The sequence below is a fragment of the Mytilus californianus genome, unplaced genomic scaffold (assembly GCF_021869535.1).
Source record: "Mytilus californianus isolate M0D057914Y unplaced genomic scaffold, xbMytCali1.0.p SCAF_8, whole genome shotgun sequence".
NCBI classification, from domain to species: domain Eukaryota; kingdom Metazoa; phylum Mollusca; class Bivalvia; order Mytilida; family Mytilidae; genus Mytilus; species Mytilus californianus.
Window position 1 is genome coordinate 58081834 of NW_026262734.1, and position 25879 is coordinate 58107712.

The 25879-nt window shown below is 32.9% G+C and overlaps 1 protein-coding gene across 1 annotated transcript in view; it reads right to left on the bottom strand.

The window, feature by feature from the left end:
* Positions 1-25879, bottom strand: part of LOC127712812 (uncharacterized) — a 56387-nt gene that overhangs the window by 21516 nt on the left and 8992 nt on the right. Inside the window, exons 2-7 of the mRNA XM_052219421.1 lie at positions 13535-14243; positions 9222-9354; positions 6309-6714; positions 5043-5265; positions 2504-2717; positions 947-1000 (exon numbers count right to left, since the gene is read on the bottom strand). Coding sequence (XP_052075381.1) covers positions 947-1000; positions 2504-2717; positions 5043-5265; positions 6309-6714; positions 9222-9354; positions 13535-14243 — 1739 coding nt within the window. The remainder of the gene's footprint in view (positions 1-946; positions 1001-2503; positions 2718-5042; positions 5266-6308; positions 6715-9221; positions 9355-13534; positions 14244-25879) is intronic.

Genomic DNA, 25879 nt, shown 5'->3' on the forward strand with positions numbered 1-25879 from the left:
TTTCTGATTGCATTGACTTTTTGACACTCACCCTGAGACAGACGGTAAATATTTCTGATTGCATTGACTAATTTGACACTCACCCTGAGACAGATGGTAAATATTTCTGATTGCATTGACTTTTTGACACTCACCCTGAGACAGACAGTAAATATTTCTGATTGCATTGACTTTTTGACACTCACCCTGAGACAGACGGTAAATATTTCTGATTGCATTGACTTTTTGACACTCATCCTGAGAAAGACAGTAAATATTTCTGATTGCATTGACTTTTTGACACTCACCCTAAGACAGATGGTAAATATTTCTGATTGCATTGACTTTTTGACACTCACCCTGAGACAGACAGTAAATATTTCTGATTGCATTGACTTTTTGACACTCACCCTGAGACAGACGGTAAATATTTCTGATTGCATTGACTTTTTGACACTCACCCTGAGAAAGACGGTAAATATTTCTGATTGCATTGACTTTTTGACACTCACCCTGAGACAGACGGTAAATATTTCTGATTGCATTGACATTTTGACACTCACCACGAGACAGACGGTAAATATTTCTGATTGCATTGACTTTTTGACACTCACCCCAAGACACGGTAAATATTTCTGATTGCATTGACTTTTTGACACTCACCCTGAGACAGACGGTAAATATTTCTGATTGCATTGACTGTTTGACACTCACCCCGAGACAGATGGTAAATATTTCTGATTGCATTGACTTTTTGACACTCATCCCAAGACACGGTAAATATTTCTGATTGCATTGACTTTTTGACACTCACCCTGAGACAGACAGTAAATATTTCTGATTGCATTGACTTTTTGACACTCACCCTGAGACAGACAATAAATATTTCTGATTGCATTGACTGTTTGACACTCACCCTGAGGCAGACAGTAAATATTTCTGATTGCATTGACTTTTTGACACTCACCCTGAGACAGACGGTAAATATTTCTGATTGCATTGACTATTCTGATTAAACCATCTGTTAAATAAAATTGATATGTTTTCAATGAACATGTATATTTGTATGCAAAAAAAACATTAGAGGTTTTTTCATACTTCCAGTTTTGATTGAATCGTTTCCTTGTAACAACATTTTCAGATAACTAATATATCAATTTGATATTTCACTTTTTTAAAGAATTTTGTAAATATTAATAACAATAAAACCAGATTTTTTTGCACATTTTATGATAAACTAGTCTTATAATTTCTCACGTTTGCTTGAGAAATATATAAGTTGATAAAAATATTAAAAACAAGAATGTGTCCATAGTACACTGATGCCCCACTCCCACTATCATTTTATATGTTCAGTGGACCGTGAAATTGGGGTAAAAACTCTAATTTGGCATTCAAGTTAGAAAGATTATATCATAGAGAACATGTGTACTAAGTTTCAAGTTGATTGGACTGCAACTTCATCAAAAACTACCTTGACCAAAAACTTTAACCTGAAGCGGGACAGACAGACGAACGGAAGGACGAACAGACGGACGAACGGAAGAACGAACAGATGCACAGCCACAGACCAAAAAACATAATGCCCCTAGGTTGGGCATAACAAAAATATGCATCTCCCAGACATCATATTCTGCTCGCATTAATACTGTTTTCCATATCCAGTGAACTCAAAAATCAGTGTCAAAATCCTGATTTGGCATATATTTAAAAAGTTCACATCATAATGAACATGTTTATCAATTGGCAGGAATTCTATAGAATATAACTGATAACAATTTCACATGTTCAATTTGGCAAGAAATCAAGTCTCATGTGGATGTGACTATCACTTTAAGGTAAGCGGCATTTAAATGAAAACTTAACCTGGCAAATAGACTGAGGTTCAGGCATACATACATATGAAAGAATCATACTATCGTAAGTGGTACATTAAAAACAAATATTCCCTTATAGCAACCATATCAAGGAAACAAAACAATTCTGTCCAGACTTGCTGATGTTTTGGATAAACATATAGTTTTTGGAACTCCAGAATTCCATTTTGATTTAGTGTTCATTTATAATATAATAAAGAGATGCAGGATTAAAGTACACTGGGACTTAATATTAATGACAAAATAGATCCAAGTTGTACATGAGATGACACATACTGCAAATTGGAATTGACTTTGTTTGAAAAAATAAGTTGAAATAGTGAAAAAAAATATTGTTTGGTCTTAGGGGTAATGAAAAAAAAAATAGACCCAGGGAACACCCTAATTATTTGACAAATTACTTAAACAATAATATGCTGTAAATTTGGAAATTTTTGAGTGCATTTATAATTTTGATTGCTGAACAACTACACAAATGCAAGATAAGTTATTGTGATTTCATGAAATGATCCATACCCATAATGCAATCAAAATTTTAAAATGTAACTTTAAATTTTTGGCAATCCTATCAGCTCACTTTTTTTGCAATAATAAAAACATTGCAAACTTTTCTGAGTTAACAGTCCTCTGAATCTATCCCAACTTACTTATGGTAATGTAAAAGTACAGCAGATGACCTATACCAATGGGCTCCACCATCTTGGTACATAATATCTGGAATTCTGATTGGTTCCTCTGGAGAGTTAGGTAACATGGCTGGCACTGTTGTCATTGGTGACTGTGAAGTAGACCGTGAAGGCAAACGAACAGGTGACTGAGGCGCTGAGGTAGAACTGGTGGAGGAGCAGGAACTTGTTCTTTCTAAAAATAAATTTGTGTACATTAAAATACACTGCAATGTCGTCTAGTTACTGTGTATTCATTTATTTTTGTGGGTACCAACTTTCGTGGATTACGGGAAAATTATATTTTTGTGGATATTTGATTTCATGGGATTGCTAAAGTCTAATTACAAGTCTTAAGAAAACATACTTTGTTAACCATTTAAATTATAATCCTTTAAATCCAAGAAAAAATTGGTATCCCATGAATAAGAATGAATCGACAGTACAAAGGGTGTTGTTTTGTAAATAATCATTCATTATTCATACGTTCTTACCATTATTACATAGATTATATTTGATTGGTTGATAATTCAAAACAGGTATTAAGTAATAGTCAACCAATTCAAGCAGGCAATGTGATTTTAAAATAATTTGATAAGATAAAGCACCCTAGGAATGAAACACATCTACACGATAAACTACTCTGTTTTGATACATATCTATCTAATATTTCAAAGCATAAAAATCTAACTTTAATTTTTCTTCAAGTAACTAGGGGCCTTGGTGGCCGAGTGGTCTAAGTAGTTACTACTGTAATTACTAGCCAGTCAACACTGAGGTTGTGAGTTCAAACCCCGCTCGTGCGGGTGCACTCGACTCCAACCTTAATTGACTAGGATTGTCAGTTTTCCTATCGAAGGTTGGTGGTTTTCTTCATGCACTCTGGCTTCCTCCACCAATAAAAACTGGCTGCCACGAAATAGCCCAAAAGCGGTGCTTAAAAGTGGCGTTAAAACACCAAGAATAAAAACCAAAGTCTTCATGTAACTACTTGAAAGAACCATGACTGATATAAATTGCTACTTATTATGAAAGCCTTAGGATGCATTATCAAGTTTCACATAATTACACACACTCACTAACACTCACACATATGTAAATAATGTAGTTATGTCCATATCTAGCGCTTTAACTTTTTACTTTGATCTGTTTTAACATACTCAAAATATCATTTTGCTGAAAATTTTAGTTGAACCAGTTAAACATGTGAGAAACTTCAAATATAGTTCTATGTCTGGTTCTAGTTTCTCCATGGGGTAATCAGGCAAATATCAAACTTTCTGTAATCCAATTACCATTGCATAAGATTTCATTTATTTTCGTGGATACCAGTTTTTCGTGAATAAAGGAATATTTTTGTTTTCTGTGGCTAATTTGAATTCAGAAATTATTGCCATGATTTTATTAATGCAAAAAATGCATCACTGACAAATTTGCATTAATAAAAACTTGCATTCATAATTTCAGTAGTAACTTTCCCCACAAATTTTTAAATGCATTTATTAGAGCTCACATTTTACCAGTAATCAGTGATTTTCAATGATAAATGCATGTATTAATTTCTGAATTTACAGTAGCTGATTTCATATTTAAGCCAAACTCTGCATACAAGCTGTTGTTCAGTGGTTGTCGTTTGTTGGTGTTGTTCATAGGTGTTTCTCGTTTCTCGTTTTTTATATAGATTAGACCGTTGGTTTTCCTGTTTGAATTGTTTTACACTAGTCATTTTGGGGCCCTTTATAGCTTGCTGTTCGGTGTGAGCCAAGGCTCTGTGTTGAAGGCCGTACTTTGACCTATAATTGTTAACTTTTGATACATTGTGACTTGGATGGAGAGTTGTCTCATTGGCACTCATACCACATCTTCTTATTTATATTATAGCTAATTTTATGCTCCGTTGAACATTATATAAATAACACATAGCTGAGAGGGTGATAGAGCAGATTGTTACCCCGAGAAAACATTGTCAACTGAGGTGAAGCCAAGGTTGACAATGTCTTTTCGAGGGGTAACAATCTGCTCTATCACCCTCTCAGATATGTGTTATTCAATTTATTATACTGTATGTTCTGTTATTACTGTCGATTAAATTTCAAATTCAAAGTAATAAACTATGACGTCTTGTACATAACAACAATCCGTATTTAATAAAGCGCACACTTGATCAAGCGTCTCTGTAAACATGGTAAAGGGTAATAGAGTATTTGCCATAGGATAGAGTCGTATTTAATAAAGCGCACACTTGATCAAGCGTCTCCGTGAAGGGTAATAGAGTATTTGCCATAGGATAGAGTCGTATTTAATAAAGCGCACACTTGATCAAGCGTCTCTGTGAAGGGTAATAGAGTATTTACCATAGAATAGAGTAAATTAACACCCTCGTATAAGCATTTTTACGTGAAGTATAATAAATAAATTTATGGTTCACCTATATCCATGAAATCCATGGATATTGGTACCCAATGAATAATAATAGATCCACAGCATCCACAGCAGTTTAAAGGATTCTCTTTCAACGTACCTCGTCTACAAGTTTTGTTTAGTAGCTTCCCTTCCTGGCTAAGGAGCAGTTCTGTCACAACTTCAAATCCATCTTCATGACGTAACATCTGATGTTTCTCTGTTCCATCATAGTTCTTAATACTAATTGTCATTGATGAAGGTGATTTTTTGGACTTAAACCCTGTTTCTAGTTTGACAACTAAAGGTTGAGGTGATACACTACTGCTGCCAATGGAGGAAGGCTGAAAAAATTTATTGAAGATGTGAAAACTATATCTGATGCACAAAATTGACACTTTATATTTTCTATTGTAAAAAAACAGACATCCTTGTTTCAATCATACACATTAGGGCCATTCAAGAAAAAAATGTAAGGTGAAGGTTAAGGGGGCATTAAGTGTTACCCTTGTCTGTCAGTCACTATGTCTGTCCCAAAATTGGTTTCTGTTCTCTAACTTTAGTTTGCCTCAACCAAATGTTATGAAACTAATACACAATGCTTATCATCACAAAACACAGATCAAGTTCGAATGTGGGGGCGTCACTTTTACCCTTCTCAAGTTATGCCCCGTTATATGCAAGGGGGGCATCATTTGTGTCCCATGGACACATTCTCCATTTAATTTTTTTTAAAAACCCACCACTTTTTTATTTGTAACAGAATTTTATTTGCTTCCACCCCATTACCCTCACAGAAAAATATCATGAGGTGTCAATAACTGCCATACATTTTTATGCACCTAAAGAATTCCTGTTGACAGTAATTAAGACACTTTTACCGACTGCAAAAAAAGTGACTGTTCTTCAATTCTTTTAAAGCACGAATTTATTCTTACTGTCATACCGTTGTAGATCCTACAGTGAAATTCAAAAAAAAATCTATGCTAATTAATAATTTAAGTAGTTTGGAGCTTGTTAGTGAAATTGCATTTCCTTATAACATATCTTGTATCTTTGATGGTTCCCAAATGAAGGTAAATCCAGAAAAGCGCTTGGGACGCATGAAATTTATAAAATGTTTTTTTTCGATTTTTTAGTATAAGACTAATTACCAAATACTATTGGTATAACACATTTAATCTCCGTGAATTTTATAATGATCTCTCTATATATATATATATACCAAATATTTGAGTGTGACTTGTATTCTATTTCCGTTTCAGACATGATTGACCTTTTTCTGGTTTGACAGTTGGCTAAATTGGTACTTTTTTCTGTGATTAAATACATTCCCTAATTTTTACCTTTTTTGACATCTTTAAGTTCCTATAAATTTCAATCTCACCTTTCTTATTGGACTATTAAAATAAAGTTTGCAAGGCGCACTAGATGGACTGATGCTGGATTGTCTCCCTTTGTCTTCATGGGAGGTATGCATTATACTTTCTTCACTGGAGCTTCCTGAGCTTATTTGTTTTGATTTTTTATGTTCAGGATGGCAGTCACATCTAGAATTGCTGTTTTCCTCATTTGTGGTTGTTTTTGGAAGACTGTCTCTGCTGCTGCTAGGCTCTCTGCTTCTATCTGAACTTTCCCTGCTGCCTTTTGACCTCTGAACTGTAAACACTCTGTGAATGTCATCAAACCCTCTAGCCATGATTCCTGTGGGAGTGTGAGCCAAATCAAAGGTGTGACCCAATTCATGAAGTGAAGCACCAAGTCCTGTGGCATAGTTACCCCAGTAAGTTTCTCTGGAAAACAACCAAAAAGAAAATGTCATATACTACTTCTTAAGAAAAGAGTATTCCCCTATATCTGTTTTTGTAAATGTAATTTTTTGTAGATAAATATAGATTCTACCACTGCATCGAGTGTGATACGATATTTATCCACTCGAGACAGTTAAATTTTCAAATTTAAAACGCGAGGCTCGCTGAGCGTTTTAAATATTTAAAATTTAATTGTGGAGAGTGGATAAATATCGTATCACACTCGATGCAGTGGTAGAATCTATATTTATCTAAAAAAAATTACATTTACAAAAACAGATATAGGGGAAGAGTTAGAGAAATATTTTTACTTCAGTATCATTTCTAATTTGTGGTACTGTTTCATAATTTAAATTGTTGCAAATTTGATGTTTCAATCATTTCCAGAAGTTCAAACAATTGATCTTCAACAAATTTTGCTATTCTGTTTAGGCCCTATCATTTTTTTACCCCTTTTCTTATTTGGTTTGGTTCCCAAACTTTTGGTGTAGAACATACCTGATGAAAGTAATTCCAGAAACAGTATGTAGTAAATGCTTAAATTGGTATAATATATGTAACAGTTCAGGGCCTTTTAGCATCAAAGTACAGTGATGATATATTGCTGGAATGTGATGAAACCATTACCTGAAATCATTTTCTTATAGATTGTGTTATGGATGTGAGGATATAATTTCTATTGATTGATTACAGTTTGCTTTACATCCAGTGGCAAATATTTCATGCATATTCAGGACGATTATAAAATTTCTAGAAACAAAAACAAAAACAGTTCAGCGCCTTTAAGCATCATAGTACAGTAATGATATATTGTTTGAATGTGATGCTATCAGAACTTATTTTCTTATTTGCTTGAATGTGACACTATCAGAAATAATTTTATATCCTTGAATGTGATGTTATCCCAACTCATTTTCTTATTTCCTTGAATGTTATGCTATCAGAACTAATTTTCTTATTTCCTTCAATGTGATATTATCAGAACTAATTTCCTTATTTCCTTGTCCTTGAATGTGATGCTATCAGAACTAATTTCCTTATTTCCTTGAATGTGATGTTATCAGAAATAATTTTCTCATTTCCTTGAATGCGATGCTATCAGAACTAATTTTCTTATTTCCTTGAATGTGATGCTATCAGAAATAATTTTCTTATTTCCTTGAATGTGATGCTATTAGAATTAATTTTCTTATTTCCTTGAATGTGATGCTATTAGAATTAATTTTCTTCATTGCTTGAATGTAATGCTATCAGAAATCATCATCTTCTATTCTTACAGATTGTGTTTTGGGTATGATGCTTTGATATCTATAAATAAGTTTGATATTTCAAAATTTAATATTTAAAAGGATGCTACATGAAATTTGTGGGGAAAAAACTGAATTATTAATATTGCAACTAAAAAATATACAGAAAATATTCCCTACAGTGGGTCTCAATTTCTGTGAAGAACCATGAAATCCAAGGCTAGACTACAGGCTTTTCAGAAAGCTGTAATACTCACCTGTCTTCTGTGTAAATACCACTGACTTGGCATGATTCCAGTAATGATGAAATGATAGCAATGCCGTATGAAATGAAAGAAGCTCCCTCTACCAAATAGCGATGACCTTGGCACAAAACTAACTAATGGTATTTTGTAAAATTAAAGTCAAGTTTTTATTTATACCAAAAATGTATCTAAATACGAAGTAATGTCAATAATTTAATGACACAAAAAATCTAAAAGACGTCTGGATTAAAATAACATTGTTTATATTTTGACATTTTGTTTTACTGAAATATTTCAATATCTATTTGAGCTGCTTTCAAAAGTTTAACTGTTTTGTAATTTCTAAACAATGACATATAAAATATATGCATGCATTTATTTCATAATTTATGGTAATTTAAGGAAATTGTTTTTGCAAGATATCAGCCTCCCAGGTAACAATGGGGACCTTCAAAGATCCTGGAAATTTTCCCAGATTCGAATCTCCTTTTGAAAGGTGAAAAAACAACATTATTCTGTGAAAAGTAAGTCATCTGTAACAAAGCCCAAACTCCACATAAATAAGTCACCATAAAAAAATGATCATGCAAAAATAATCTCAATATATACATGATACTGTAAGTTCAGAAATTAAACCACGGTTTTTATTAGTGCGAATGATGTGCCTGGGTGAGTATCGCAATAATAACTCGCATCATGATATCTGATACATATCTATATACAGCCTTTCCTGCAATCGCAATAATTAATCTAGAATTTTGGTTGGTAATACATTTATTAAAATCGCAATAATGATAGCAATTATTTCTGAATTTCAGTATACAGAAACAACAAAAAAAGTCCAGACAAGTAGTTTTATAATCTTATTTACCTTTCGTATTCGGCCAAATTTGCTCTATATTTATCATAAAAGAGAGATGTTACACAATATATATCTATTTATAGGGGGAAAAAGGGGATAAATTTGAAGACAAGAATGTGAAAAGTAGAATATAACCTATAGGCACTATCATCCATAAATTTTCTTCTGTCTATCTTTCTGTTATCTGTAAACCTTTTACTAACTTCTTCTACGCTTCTGGCCCATGTGTGAAGACTTCCTGTTCCAAATAATGCCAGACCTCCACCACCTGAATAACAATTATACATAATTAATATCATAAGCCTGAGTAGAAAAATCCATCATTTGCAGTAGAATAATTTAATTTACAATGTAATATTAATTATAATACTTATTTTGTTTTTCCTTCCAATACACCAATCTTGTGTTTGTCTGCCAATGAAATTCAATAAAATAAAACATTTCCTGTATTTCTATCGTCCTCAGGGCTCACCACCCCAGGCAAAGAGGACTAGTTAATCGTCCTTTGATTCCCAATTCTGCTCATAAGCAGCATCAAAGAGAGTTATGTCACCCTTGAATGTAAAAAAAATCCTGAATTTTGCCTTATAATTGATAAAAATTTTGTGATCCTAATACATTTGCTTATTGTGTGTGTTTTTTTGCTGTGCAGGTACTGATTTTGTGTCATGGATGGATACCCCATATCTTTTGTTTTTCTATTATATTAACGGAGTTTGTTTCTCGTGCTGTGTGGAGGCCGTAAAAAGTTTCCATGTGCTTGATATGTATGCTCTTCTGTATCTTTAAAGTTATGGTGTATTTATTCTTGAGATAACTTCTTTTATGTGTGCCACATCATTCTGTCAATTTTAGGCCAGTTTGTGTACTAAAATTTTAATAAGACGCACACCACCTATTCTTGGTCCTCATTCCTATCCATGTTAAATGTTTCCCTTCATAACATTTTTGACTGGGCCTGATTAGGTGGTGTTACAACTTACAAAGTCTATCCAAATTTATTTTTGCAAAGAATTCCATTCAAGCCGGTGCTAGGGGCTGTCTTAAACTTGCAGTGAGGTTAGAGTTTTTTTTATGCTCCGTGTTAAAGGCCTCACTGTGACTTTGAGATGAAGAACAGCAATAAAAGCTCTGTTCCTTTGCTTATTGTGTGTTTTTTGCTGTGCATGTACTGATTTTGTGTCAGGGATGGATACCCCATATCCTTTGTTTTTCTATTATATACACGATTCCAATTTGACAAATAAACATGTTACTTCATCATGTACATGAAACCATGACTTTTAAACTTAAAAAGGATCCCTTATTATGAAATATTTATTGCATAATACATGTACATTTTTCTGTTGCATGTCATTGTTTATTCCAGTAGACAATTTCAAGGGATCATACATCTAACACATACATGTATGACCTACTTTCTTCAAGTTGAAAATTCAGGTCTATTTAAATGCACTGCAATCTTTTCTATAGTTATTTATAAATGCTTGACTATACCTTAAAACTGAATATCTATTTCCAAATGTTAAAATAAAGAAGTTTTCTTGCAAACACATATATGTCCATGAGCACTTGTCCATGTCTATTCATTTATGTTTAATTAAAACTTCCTGTTATTTTTGTGGGAAAATATGGGGAAATCCCTGTTTACATTGAATCAAGTTATTTATATATTATATCAATGCAATAGACTTTACAAACATTTGAGACACTTAAATTAATCTAAAGAATAAATATAATTAATAAAATAAAATCTTGGCAATGAAAGTGTGTGAACCAGATATTTTATACTTTATTTAATAACTTCTATTTTTTTTTTGGGGGGGGGGAGGGTCCTTGGCTTTTTGTTTTATTAAATGTTATTTAGAACAAAGAGGGTAAATCTAAACACAATTTCGTTTGAAAAAAACTTTCTCAGAGATTCATTAAAATTTGATCAATGTATTGATTTCTAATTCTTTCATTCATTCCTTCAAACCACATGTCCAGTCAACACGGAGGTTATGAGTTTGAATCCCACACAGGACAGGTGCACTCGACTCCAATCTTAATTGACTAGGATTGTCAGTTTTCCTACCGAAGGTCGGTGGTTCTCTCCTGGCACTCCGGCTTCCTCCACTAATAAAAACTGACCGCAACGAAATAGCACAATAGTGTTGAAAGTGGCGTTAAACACCAATCAATCAATCAATCAAACCACATCTTGCAAAAGCTCTTATAGATAACAAGAAGGTAAAGATGATTGGAAAACTAATGTATAAAAAACATTATTCTGATCCCTTATTTCTCCTTGTCTCCCTGTTGGGTCTTCACTTCTCCCTAAAATTCTGAAGTGTGGTGATCCCTGGTTACAATCGAAAATATTTGACAGCAAAGATCAAAATTGATTGTTTCGTGCAAACTTCATTAACATGGTATATCAATTAAGTCAATCAGCTAAAAAAAATTGGCCAGAGAAAGTGAAATCTCTGAACTCAAAATTTGGTGTATACCATATTTCAGTAATTTTTATCATAAACATTTCTACCCATTTTCAAGAAACAAAAGTTGCCCTATTATATCAAAGTGATTGATTGAATGTTGGTTGCCTATACAGTACACACAGAGAGGACTTATTCTCATACTCCTAACACTGATTTTGGTGTTACACAGTGTCACACTGTGAAACACAGATTTCTCTCCCAAAATACTCCAAGGAATTACTTCCATCTCGGAGGATTTTATGATTTGTTGATTGCGGGTAAAGTAATAAAAATCAACAAAGCATGACTGTACGGTCTGACATTGACATGTAATTACAGGTCAACTATTCTAAATACTTTATCCTACTTGAAATATTTTCCTTAAAAGTTTTATTTCTGAAATATCTGAAAATTTAGGTAATGAAATGAAATTTAAAAATTTTTAAACTATATATATATTGATATTTGTTTTCCTTTATCTTGTAAGATTGGAAAATTATTTACTTGCTTACATAATCAAGAATAGCTAGTTGATATTTCTAAGTTTTATTTGTAGTCAGATTAAAAAATTATTTAATGATAAAAACAAATAATAAATAATTGAATAAAAAAAAAATTGAATATATATGTATTTCTTCCTTTAATTTTCATTCAAATTTAAAAAAAAAGATTGAATAAATTCAGTTAAACATGTCTTAATTTCCAATTATTATAATCATCTTATATAAACATGTGATATTTTAATTATTTCTATCTAAATTTGATGTAGTTAAAATGTTACAAATGTGGCTGTCATTTAATGACAGGAAACACAAGAAATGTTTATTGTAGTCAACAACTACTGGCATACTTCAAAGGTAAATATGGCAATGAAAAACATGGTGCTGGGAGAAACCACCCCAAAGTAATAAACAATTAAGGGATTAAATGGAGGAATTACTCCAAGTTTCTCCCAATTTCCTCCCGAGATTTAGAGAGTGTTGCTGGATATTTTTGGTGTGACACCAAGTTTTTACACAGTGTTTTGAGTATGAGAATCAGTACTCTATGTGTGTACTGTATATAGCTTAATGTTCAATGGGAAATATCACATGCATATCATTCTGGTCAATAACCATGATAACATGTTGATGAGATAGGAATATTTTTCATTTTGTACAAATTGAGTCAGAATTTAAACAGCTCTAAAGGCCCACAGGACGACATGTTACTACTCAGACACAACATTTGGACTCAGAGCCTATCAGACTTTTTCATACTCTTTACAGCAGAATGCATTGAGTGTGTAGATAAAAGTAGAATCTTAAGTTAGCTTGCTTGTTAGCTGAACCGTGAAGTCATTATTAGGTTAGGTATACTACCCTCCTTTCTGAGTAGTCTACTCCTACAGACAGATTGGTTATCTGTCGGACTAGTCTACTCTTAAAGGAGGGTAGTTTACCCAACCTAATAATGACTTCACGGTTCAGCTGGCAAACAAGCTAACCAAATATATTACCTTTACCTACACACTCAATGCGTTCTGCTGTAATACTGCTTGATTGGTGGAGAAGGAACAAGCACTAATTAAGTCTTTGGTTAGACAAAACAGAAGATTGAACCAAAGACCTTCATTTCTTGAGGTCAGCATGCTATCATGAGGCCACTGAAGGGGTTCATGAAAGTAGATTTCCTAATTACACTTTTTTTTTAAAATTTGCTATATAAACATGATAAATAGATTATGAAAATTTCAATGCACACACAAATTTATACCAACAAAATTTTTTATAGGAGAGATTTAATGTCTTTGTCCTTCAGCATGTTTGTTCTTTTTTGTCCCAGTTTGGTGAAAGAGATCCTCATACATGATACTTATATATATATATCTTTGACTTTCTAAAAAAATTTTAACTGAGCATTCCTGCTGAGAATGCAGCAGAAACCACTAAATCTTTTTTACTTTGATTTTCCAACTTAAAAAAAACATATTTATTTTCATCTTACCTAAAGCAGTATGGCCTTTTGTAGATTTCAATATTTCTCCATGAGTTTTTGGCACATAGTTTTCTGGAGGGAAATATCTCGTAAATGACATAAAACAAAACCATTTACAATAGTCTTTAGATGCTGAATCAAACTCAATAAGTTCCCGCGCAAAGTACGACCACAGTTCGTCACCTGTCATACTATGAGCTTCATCTTGAGTTAGTTTGCTTTGGAATATTTTACAACCCGGTTCATTGCCTTGGCCATGCTCAAGCTGGAATGTAGTTTTTTCGAATCCATGTTCTGACATTTTTTCAGCAGTAAATGACTGAATTAACATAGCTGCAAGAGTTATCTTCTCTTGTGCACATTGTGGTGAACAATCTTCATCATCTGGCCCTTGAAAATAACCATCGTCATCGGAACAAATGATGTAAACTGGACGTACATAATGTCTGAATAATGGAGGATGGAAAAACAAAGTCAAAGTCAAAAGTTCGCTTCCCCATTCTATGCATATTAAATTCTTTCCACAAACAAGCTTTACCAAAGCTTTAAATCTGCCATCAACAATCGGCCATTCTATCTTATTTGTTTTCTTACGAGAAGAGTTCCACACGGTGACATCACCTTGACAACACAATTCTAAATCACCAATCAATAATGGCAAGTGATAACTAATTGTGTCACCATCATTTACATTCAGAATTTTCATAATCAGAAGGTGCTGTCATGGAATATCATCTGAAACAAAAGAAAAAAATAATTAATATAGACATGAAAGGCCTTTCATTAAGGTACATTATAAATTTGTCACTTACTTTTTTTTGCTATATTTATATATATATACATCTTATACAAGAGTGCACATGCTGAAATGTCTTGCCTTCTCTACTAACCATTGGTATTATGTTGATAGTCCTAAATATAAAGCTTTACTAAATCTTTTGCATAAACTTAACATGATTGATCAAAGAAAATGAGGTCAAGGTCAGATAAATCAAACGAGAAATACATGTTCACTTTACAATCATTCAATAAACTAAATATAGTTGACCTATTGCTTATAGTTTCTAAGAAACAGACTTAACCAAGAAAACTTAACATTGAGCAATGAACAATGAAAATGAGGTCAAGGTCAGATGAACCATGCCAGGCAGACATGTACAGCTTAAATCCTTCCATACAAGCAAAGCACTGTAAGCGCTGTAGGCAGTTAACCAAAAACCAAGGCAAACGTAATTATGAAAACTGTGGCAGTGTTGCTTCAATTTTTTTTTAAGATTTGAAAGAACAAACATTAAAGATTCGTATATTGTACATTAATGTTTATTTAATGAATTAATTATTAAGGCAAATTAATTAATATTTTATCAAGGTTTTCGACACATATATTAATGTATATTTTTAATGGTGAGTCTGCAGTGGTACAAGTTCGCAATGATTGCAGTTGTTCAAGTTGGTAGTTAACGTTGGTACCAGTTGACTTTTAGTGGTACGAGTTGACATATTAAGAGTTTGTAATAGTATGAATGGACTTTCTTCCCTTGAAGGAACACTGAGTTTGAGTTCTACAGTACAAAAGTTATGAGACACAAATCAGACAAATGTTTTCTACTACAGGGATCAAAGGTGAGGTCTGACTGACCTGCCCATAGTAAATGTAAATGACTCCCACCTTCACCCCAAGTTCATGATGTCACTCCATACCAAGTTTGGAATAAAATGACAGGTGATTATAAAACAGTTGGTCAAACATTCTTGGGATTTACACTGCTTGAAAGATTTATATGTTTTCTTTAAAATGAGCCATAAACGAAAATTTTTATATTAGCTCAGAAATAATTCAAAAAATAATTAAAGTAAATTCAATTAACCTAGACTAATTTTTTGCATCAATAAAATTTTATAATAACAAGAAATAATTGTTACGAAGTCTCCCAAACAAAGCTCCCATAACTTGTCATTCCCATGGTCGCCTGACATTGGGCAAAGTCCAGTACACATTGGTTTGGTCTAGTAAAGTGATATGCATATGTGACGCCTAGGAGATTGACCATGTATGTCATTCAAATCTTTTTGAAATGACGAACAGGAATAAATATGGTTTAGGAGTGGGTATCTCGACCGTTTACAAGTTCTCAAACAGGAGGGGGTGGGGTGACCCCAGGGACTCCCCCTATATTTCATTTGATTTGTTATATTGTCCCATACATGAAAAAATATGGTTTGGGGTGGGGATCTCGACCGTTTACAAGTTCTCAAACAGGAGGGGGTGGGGTGACCCCAGGGACTCCCCCTATATTTCATTTGATGTGTTATATTGTCCCATACATAAATATATATGGTTTAGGGGTGGGGATCTCGACTGTTTCCAAGTTCTCAAACAGGAGGGGGTGGGGTGACCCTAGGGACTCCCCCTATATTTCATTTGATTTTTTATATTGTCCTATACATGAATATATATGGTTTAGGGGTGGGGATCTCGACCGTTTACAAGTTCTCAAACAGAAGGGGGTGGGGTAACGACGGGAACTCACCCAAATTTTCATTTGATTTGTTTTATTGTCCCATACAAGTATATATATGGTTTAGGGGTGGGGATCGCGACCGTTTAAAAGATAAAAGCACATTTTCAATTGAAGGGGGGGGGGGGGGACCCTATATTTTATTTGATTTGTTTTATTGTCCTGTTCTCATTACTGAAGACCACGTGTGTCTATCACTTACTGTTTACGAGTAATACACATTTGAAAATTAAAAAAAAAAAAAAATCCCATAGGGTTCTACAGAAAACCGCTCCCTTCTTTAGGCCCCTCAAAATACCCCTAAATAGTCCCCAATTCACAACAAAAGATTGATGGCTCCAATAGACATGTTAGTCTTACATTTTATGAACCCTAAGTAAATCTGACAAGCGGTCCGAGTTGTCTTCTTAGACGGTCCGAGTAGACTCGGTCCGACTTGTCTCTCGGACGAGTTGTTCCACATTTCTTGAAGCATCGACCTGATTGGTCGCAACTTACGAAGCAAGGTTGTCGGCTCTCCAAACTTTCTAAAAGTCCTGCCGAGTTTATGAGCTTCGGTCCTTGCTTGGAAGTTGGATTGAATTAAATAATCACAATCTTCTCAAACTAAAAGAATATCATGATTAAAAATTCTTTCTTTAAATCGGGCTTTATATCATCAGAATCAAACGAACTTACGTTTCGTGTAAGTTAAAATTACCGCCAACTTAGACTTCTATATATAACTTTATTTCCTCTATCATAGAGATTTGGTGTACATGAACAATATTCCTGCACATTTTGCCATTTGGGAAATATAAAGGACTTGTAATTACAGATTTTCGACGATGAAATATTTCATACAATTGTTCTTTGACATCTTAGCCAAAAGCACAGGGTATAATAAACTACGTACAGATTTCTATTGAGCACTATCTCCTATGTGCAACTTCAATTATTATGGGTCGTTCGACGATCATTTAGGCTTATTCTGGTCATATTTTTTGCATTCCAGAATTAAAAGTATGAAAAAAATGTCAAATTAGTTATAAATAACATATTAGCCTGCTAGATTATAGCAATGACTTTTTTCAGCATTCGTCGGGAAGAACACAAATCTAGGGTGCTAGCATAAGGCAGCTTAACTGCCTAAAAAATATAGTTGACCTATTGCTTATAGTTTAAGAAAAACAGACCAAAACACAAAAACTTAACACTGAGCAATGAACGGTGAAAATGAGATCAAGGTCAAATAAAACCTGCAAGACTGACATGTACATCATAAAATATTTCCATACACCAAATATAGTAGACCTATTGCATACAGTATAAGAAAAACAGACCAAAACATAAAAACTTACTATAACCACCAGACCACTGAACCATGAAAATGAGGTCAAGATCAGATGACATCTGCCACTTGGACATGTTCACCTTACAATCATTCCATACACCAAATATAGTATACCTATTGCTTATAATATCTGAGATATGGACTTGACCACCAAATCTTAACCTTGTTCACTGATCCATGAAATGAGGTCGAGGTCAAGTGAAATCTGTCTGACAGGCATGATGACCTTGCAAGGTAGGCACATACCAAATATAGTTATCCTATTACTCATAATAAGAGAGAAATTAATATGACAAAAAATGTTTTTTTCAAGTAGTCACTGAACCATGAAAATGAGGTCAAGGACAATGGACATGTGACAGACGGAAACTTCGTAACATAAGGCACCTATCAAAAGTATGAAGCATCCAGGTCTTCTACCTTCTAAAATATAAAGCTTTTAAGATTTATGTTGGATTTTAATAATCATTGCGTAGAAAGACAAGGAATTGTCTGATATAACTTTTAAATGGTCATACATTTTTACTCAGTTGTATTTGGTCGCCAGCTGATGTAAATAAGAATGATATGTTTTACAATTTAATATGGTTGAAATATCTATCATGTCTATAGCTATTTTCTGGACAAAAAATAAAACTTATGTTCTTTAATATTGACAGAAAATCTAAAATTAAAATTGAGAATGGAAACACTTTACAACATTATAACTAAATAAACCATTAAACTGTGACAATTTTACTTCTATTTGTACCAAGTTGATTAACAGAGGTGGATTTAAGGGGGGGGCTATAAATATGATTAATGTATAGATTTTCTACATGTCAATTTCACACTTTAAACTTCGCATACATGTACTTTTTCAAAATCCTGGATCTGAATCTGAATAAAATCCTTAAAAACCATCTAAATAAAACTTCAAAGAATTATACCCCCACCCCTTACACAAAAAAATATAAAAAAGAAAATAAAACAAATTATGAAAGTATGCATCTTCCAAAGTAATGTAATAGACTTTCAGGAATACAATGTTAAGGTCACTTTCTTGGCTCCTTGCTTCCTGCAGCCAAAATACAATGTTACAAATAACATCTATTTGACTTTCAAGCACTCATGCAAGACATTTACTGTGGATTCATTATTATTCGTTGAAAACCAATTTTCGTGGATTTCGTGGTTATATGTTAACCACGAAATTAAAAGTTCAACGAATGACAAATTTACTATAGGCTTGTATGCAGACATTGTCAAAAACCACGAAATTAAATATCCACGAACATGTAAGTTTTCCTTAATCCACGAAAATTGGTACCCACGAAAATAAATGAATCCACAGTAGTCTGTTTGATATCAGTATTTATATTTTTGAATTTTGGTCTCACATTTTTTTGTACAAACTTGCATTAAATGTAGGACTTAAATTTATCTGCAAATTCCAGGGTAAAAATTTACCCCATCATACCTTCAGTTTCATCCTTTAACAGAAAAATTCAAAATATTTGGGTTTTGTCTTTAAATGAACAGTCATATTTGTTGCGTGATCCTTTATAAGATTGAAACTGTAACACTTGCATGTTGTTGATATTTTTTAAATTTCAAAGTAAGGAGGAAAGTTCATCATACATTCAATTAATTTTCAAAAGAAGGCCTAGTATTTGTGTACATCTCAAAAGTCAGTACAGGAAGTTACTGACAGACTTGGAAGCATTCAGAATCTCAACACATAATCTTAACTTTAATGCAGAACAGTATTCAGTACCAGTAAATCATAAAGACCCATTTTGATGACTTTGCTGACTTTTGTGACAGCTTGTGATTTCCCAAGTATTTATTTGTCAAATAGTCACTGTCTGAATTTATAACATCAGTCTCTAGTTTCTTGGTGTCAGCACTGAATAACAACCTTCTTTTGCTGCATAGGAACATTTGTGTCTAAATAATTTTAGCTTGTATGTATAGATAAAAAAAAAATTACAGTGTACAAATACAGGGCTGCCAAGTCTCACGCATTGACTCACGCATTTTCATGCTTATTTGGCGGCATTTTCCTTTGATCTATTGTTTTTTCTCTTTGATCTTTACAATTTTGGCCAAATCTCACGCATTTGCATTATTAAAAGTTGGCAGAACTGCAAATATATTATGTTATATAGATACAATGGATAAGTGTTGATTCTTGAAAAAGAAACCATGAGCCCAGGGGGCAAATGGTTTGTTTTTCATGAATCACTGCTTATCCATTGTATCTATAACTTAAACTATTGTGTCAATTTCTTTTCAAAATTAAAGCCTTTTCTTCATTTACTGAGAAGGCATTGTAAGTGAGTTTAGATAACCATGTTATCGTGTCCAACTATGCATTGATAAATCTTAGATCACAATTTTTTGGTTGAAAAAATAAAAATATAACACAACACGTCTTTATATTATCAGCCATCATATTTGAACTTATTTCTAATAATATTGAGATTGGAAATGGGGAATGTGTCAAAGAGACAACAACACGACCAAGGAGCATATACAAAGTATTAATATAATAAGTATGTTACCAGCTCTAGGCTCATGAAGATTTCTAGCATAGGAATTTGCGAATAAACTTTTGTAAAATTATGTAGTAAAACAGATGAAATCATACTTTATTCATATAACAAAAATAGACAAATAGAATGTAATCATTTTCGTTTCAAATATTTGAATGTTTGAAATAGCCAATAATAATAAAAGAAGGTAAAACTTGCTACTATTACAAAAATATTCATAATAACATACAAAACAAGAAAAAAACCCAGTTGAAAATAAAACCAAAAAAATTACCCCCCTTTTTTATCCAAACATTCGTGTGTAGTACACCTTTTGTTTTTTTTGTTTGCTAATAATGTAAATATTTGAACCTTTTATCCTGTTAAGATAGAAAAATTTGTGTAATGATATATATCAGTAAATAGATATATATATTGACTTTTTGAGTACTGTATGAGTGAAATAAATCAAGATTATACTACTATCTTATAATTTGGTTTTGAATCTTGCCTACACTGCATTACATATTGATTTATTCATCTATACACTCTGCTGTAAACTGAAGGTTTATTATCCTTCACATATCCCGGACAATGAAAAAAAAAACTCAAAGTTTATTCCCTTTTTCTAGTACATTAAAAATAAACCAATTTAATGTATGTTTCAATATTTATTTAGAATAAATAATTTGGATATTTAAAGCTAAATTTGTTTTCTTGTCACTAAATTATACTTTTTGTCGTTAAATTATTCTTATTGTCGCTAATTTGTTTCTTCTTGTTGCTAATTAGTGAGACCCAACTTAATTAATATAGATATGCCAAGGCTCTGTGTGGAAGACCGTACTTTGACCTATAATGGTTTACTTCGATAAATTGTGACTTGGATGGAGAGTTGTCTCATTGGCACTCATACCACATCTTCTTATATCTTTATAGTAATATACACTGTTTATAAATCATATGTAGTTGTGGAGATACCTATTCAAAGCCTATTCAGTATTGTCCATATCAATCACTACAATACAGTCCAATCGATACCCAAGGAGGGCATCTCACAGATATAACTGAACATAATTAAGGCTCATGATGTTTTATCTGTTACTATGTAAATGCCGACTTTAAATAAAATAATAGTTTTGACAGCTTCGACAGTAGTCTAAATAATTATGAAGTCTTGCAAGGCTATTTTAATTTTTTCTAGCTGTGTCACAGAAAAAAAATAAAATAGCCTTGCAAGATGTCATAATATCATTTGGATTACTTCGACAGTAAAGAAAAAAATGCCCATCAAAACTGAGTGTTTAATATTTAAATTTATAACATCTTTGTGTTTCTAGGCTTTACATTTTTTCCAGTTGCACAAGTTTGTTTGAACCCATATAATAATTTTCCGGGTGTAATTTAGTCCAAATAATTATGACGTCTAGGAAAGCTATTTTAAATTTTTGCTTTGACACCTTCCTGTGTCAATGTAAGGCGTCAAAGAAAAAAAATTATAATATTTAGCCTTTCAAGAGTCATAATTATTTGGACTAGGTGTAATTGTAAACCACAGGCACTTGTTTCTACGTTGATAGTGCGTCTTCCCATGGATAGAAACAAGTGCCTGTGACGTTGATAGTGGGTCTTCCTATAGATAGAAACAAGTGACTGTGGTGTAAACAAAACGATAATTTTTTGTCCATTTGACATGATTTATGGGTCACATTCACTGTAGATTATTTTGCTGTTCTTGTGGAGTTATCTGCTACGAAAATTATTCCATTCGACGGCTTCCTGATTATAATAATACAATGCATACTGAAAGTTTGGTGTTGTGCTTAATTACATTAATTTATTACCTTCATTTACCATCAAAATTCTTGTAACTTTCATAATTTTTCATCAACCTCATTTTGTATTTAAGTTGTCTCCCCTTAACCGTCTGTAGTAGCATTAACTCCCCTTTCATGGGTATAATGTATTTTATGGAGTGGAGTGTTGAAGTGGAGTATTGGAGTGGAGTGCTGGAATGAAATTTGGAGTACAATTTTCGGATTGGAATTTCGGAGCGAAATTTTAAGGTAGTGTCTGCGCGTACCCGCATGCGGGTACAAATAGTCAAATTGCCATTCGTAGGCTACGCGTACCCACATCCGGTTTTATAATAAAATGCCATCGAATCGGGAATGAAACGTGAAATATATACAGAAATTATCGATAATATGGGGATTTCGTGTAGAACGAGTGAAGAGTATGAAAAATAATATTTTCAAATTGTATTTATTAGTTAATAATACATAATAAACATTGCAAATTAAATGCACACTGATTGAAAATGAAAATAATGCCCCAGAGTTAAATTTTCTATTTCTGTTTTCTTTTTATTTATTCTGCTATTTTTCCTTTTTTATTATTATCATCAATGTGCCACCCGCATTAAAAAAAAAAATGAAAATATCAGCATGAAAACTTTAAATAGTGAATATATAATGCGAAGGCATATATTATAGGACTACTTGTAAACATGAAAAAAAAATTAATACTATTATTAAATGTAAATTAAAATTTAAAGACTTAAATTTTACTGAATTTGAAAAATACCTATATGAGATTTAAAAATAATCTTTGAGTAAAATGTAAAACAGAAACTGAAATTTTAAAATATCTTAAACGACTAAAATTAAAGCTTGGGTGTCTATATAAAAATTAAAGAAGCAAGTTATAAAGGCGTCAAATTAAACCAATTTTAAAAGATTCATGTAAGTAAATTAAGATTTGGAACACATTTTAAATATCCAATAGGATTGTTTTGGCACATATTTCAAATGTTGACAGTCCAAACAACAAGCACAGGCCAAAGAGTCCTGATCGTGTAGGTTTTTTTGACATTTGATACATGTCCATTCGCATTATTCTCTTCTTTTGTTGATCCGAATTTTAAGTTGCTTCCACGCTTCAGAGGTAAAATATTTTTTGATGAGCTGAAGGTTTACATTTTCGTCAAATATTTTGTTATTTATTAACGAAGCATCTAGAAGATTATTGGCATCGGCCTTTGTTTTATCAGAAATAATGTATTCGGCCTTTTTCCTGTCGAACTTGTTTAGATTTTTTGCCTCCGTGAATATAGGAAAAATTTATTCTGTTAAACTTTAATTCCTCTTTTATTTTTGTGTTTCCAGTTCTTCTTTTCTCTGCAGCTGCAATTGACTCCGAGTTTCTTTTATACAATTGTATAAAATTAATCGACTGATAGTTTTGAACAAATTGTTCCTATTCATGATAACTTTGAAATGTCTTCCCCACATGTATATCACTCTCTTCCGTTTTAAGAATATTTATTAACTGAGAAAAACTGTTCACTTACCTATATATAAATATTTATGAAACTTCTAAGTAGTTTTAATCAATTTATTCACTAATTGCGATAATTTCCGTATATATTTCACGTTTCATTCCCGATCCGATGCCATTTTATTATAAAACCAGATGGGTACGCGTAGCCTACTAACGGCAATTTGGCTATTCGTACCCACATGCGGGTACGCGCAGACACTGCCAAATTTTAAAGTGAATAATGCACTATACCTGCAAACTGTACTGCAATGGAAATAAAAATAAAAAAATCTCATTTAGTGATACTTTAATAATACTCAGACTGTGAACTTGAGTGAACGACCTCATATTAACCAAGTCATTTACAAATACTTTTAAATTCCCCTGATCTACTGATGCATAACTAAGGGTTTGACATACTTTATAATTACTTTTGAAGACAGCCTTGTGATTTCCCAGTCCCAGATGAAGAATACATCCTCAAGATGATTCGGAACTATGATTTGACATACTTTTGTTTCAATTCAGTTATAGTATTTTATAAATGAACAATGATCTCTTTACGTTATCATTTAAGTATCATAATATATAAATAAGGAGATGTGGTGTGATTGCAAATGAGACAACTATCCACCAAAGTTCAATTGAAGTGGGCGTAATTTTAAGCAATCATAGGCAATTGTACGGCCTTCACTGACAATGAGAAAGAAAAAAAAAACAATTTAGAAAACAATGGCTTAATTTATGCACAAAACAATCTACGAAAAACAAATATGACAGACATGAACCAACGACAACCACTAAACTACTGGCTCTTGACTTTGGACAGGCACATACAGAATGCGGCGGGATTAAACATGTTTGTGAGCGATCAACCCTGCCCTTACCTGGGACAGTGCACTTGGTGTAACAAAACAACATAAGAACAAAATATTAAACTAAAAAATACAATTTTTTTGTACTGTTTCTCTCAGCTATTTTTATTGATTTACAAATTGACACATAAGAATTTCACTTGAGCCACTCTTCTGTTTAAATGCAAAAATATCTATAAATTTGTCAAATAATCTTGAAAGCTAGTGTTTTCACATTTTGAATTTTATTTGGATGAATTTTGGATTTATGAAAATATTAGCAATTTAAGGTGACGACGATGGAAAAAGTTAATTCACAAAAATACTGAACTCCGAGGATAATTCAAAACGGAAAGTCCCTAATCAAATGGCAAATTCAAAAGCTCAAACACATCAAACGAATGGATAACAACTGTCATATTCCTGACTTGGTACAGGCATTTTCTTATGTAGAAAATGTTAGATTGAACCTGCAGTGGCGTAGCTACCATTGACGCAACGACGCACTTGCGTGCACAAACGAAATGGCCCCAAAAAAATCATAATTCAAAAATCATAGCAGTTAAAAAAAAGAAAGAGTGCAATTGACTGTCACTTTGTATATATAGGTGTTTCAACTTGTCTGAAAGGTTTCCGTGTTTTCTATCAGTTCAGTTTTTTTGTGCGTACATCGGTATACCGGTATACAATTTTTAGACCATCTACTAATTTAAAACGAACTACGAGATCGTCTTGTCAATTCGGAAGAACGTTTTCTTGCCCAGATGCTTCTTCCAAACAATCTGAAAAGTTTGAATCGGGACCATCAAATTCGCATATTTCGCGCCTACGAGTCCGATCTTCAATCAGAAAATCATTTCTTCTCAAAATTAAAAGGGGGGTTGCGCGATGGGATATTTATCCATCTAAGAAATCAGACCTGTGCAACATTGAAGATGACGCCGAAAGAACTTTGCCAAAATATATTCTGTATTCTGCAAATACTTCTCACCATGCCACCCTCAACCTCTACTGCTGAATGCTCTTTCAGCGCTCTGAAATGCGTAAAAACCTATCTGAAATCGACCATGGGACAAGAAAGACTTTCTTCACTTGCACTGCTGCACGTTCATTCTGATTTTGACATTGACACTAAAGAAGTTATTGACACGTTTAACAATACTAGGCAAATGAAAATGTTACTCTCCTAAAGGACCTCGGTTGTTAACTTCAGTCTTACATACGGTCTTACATACGAACGTCACATTCATATATCACCAAATTAAAAATTGATTGTTTGAATTGCTTTGTTTTCGTATGTTAACATATATGTCATGAGATGATCCAGTTCTCTAGCCCTTTCTTTCTTTGAAGCATAATAAATTGGCGAGCATTGCAAAGTTTTTAGAATTTTTTAGTCAGTTTTAGGTCTTTGATTTGATATACTAGTATAGCAAAACACTCAACTGTGCATACTTCACTTCAAAATAAATCATCTTAGATCGAAAAAAGATTCATTTTCTGTAAAAAAGGGTCCCAAATTTTTTTTCGCCTCGCTCCGCTCGTCCATTTTTTTTTGCCTCGCTGCGCTCGGCAACATCTGCGTGCAGATCTTTTAAAGTCTAGCTACGCCACTGACCTGGTTTTATAGCTAACTAACCTCTCACTTGGAAGGTTATAACGACCGTGACTGTCTTTTTTTGTATGTCTCTATAGCCGTTGCACGGTCAGCTATGGGTTGCTATGGATGTCTTTCGACATGTTGGATTGTAAATAATAGAGAACCTGAGTTCAGATTTTCAACCAAATTAGCAAAATTTGATGAGGAATGC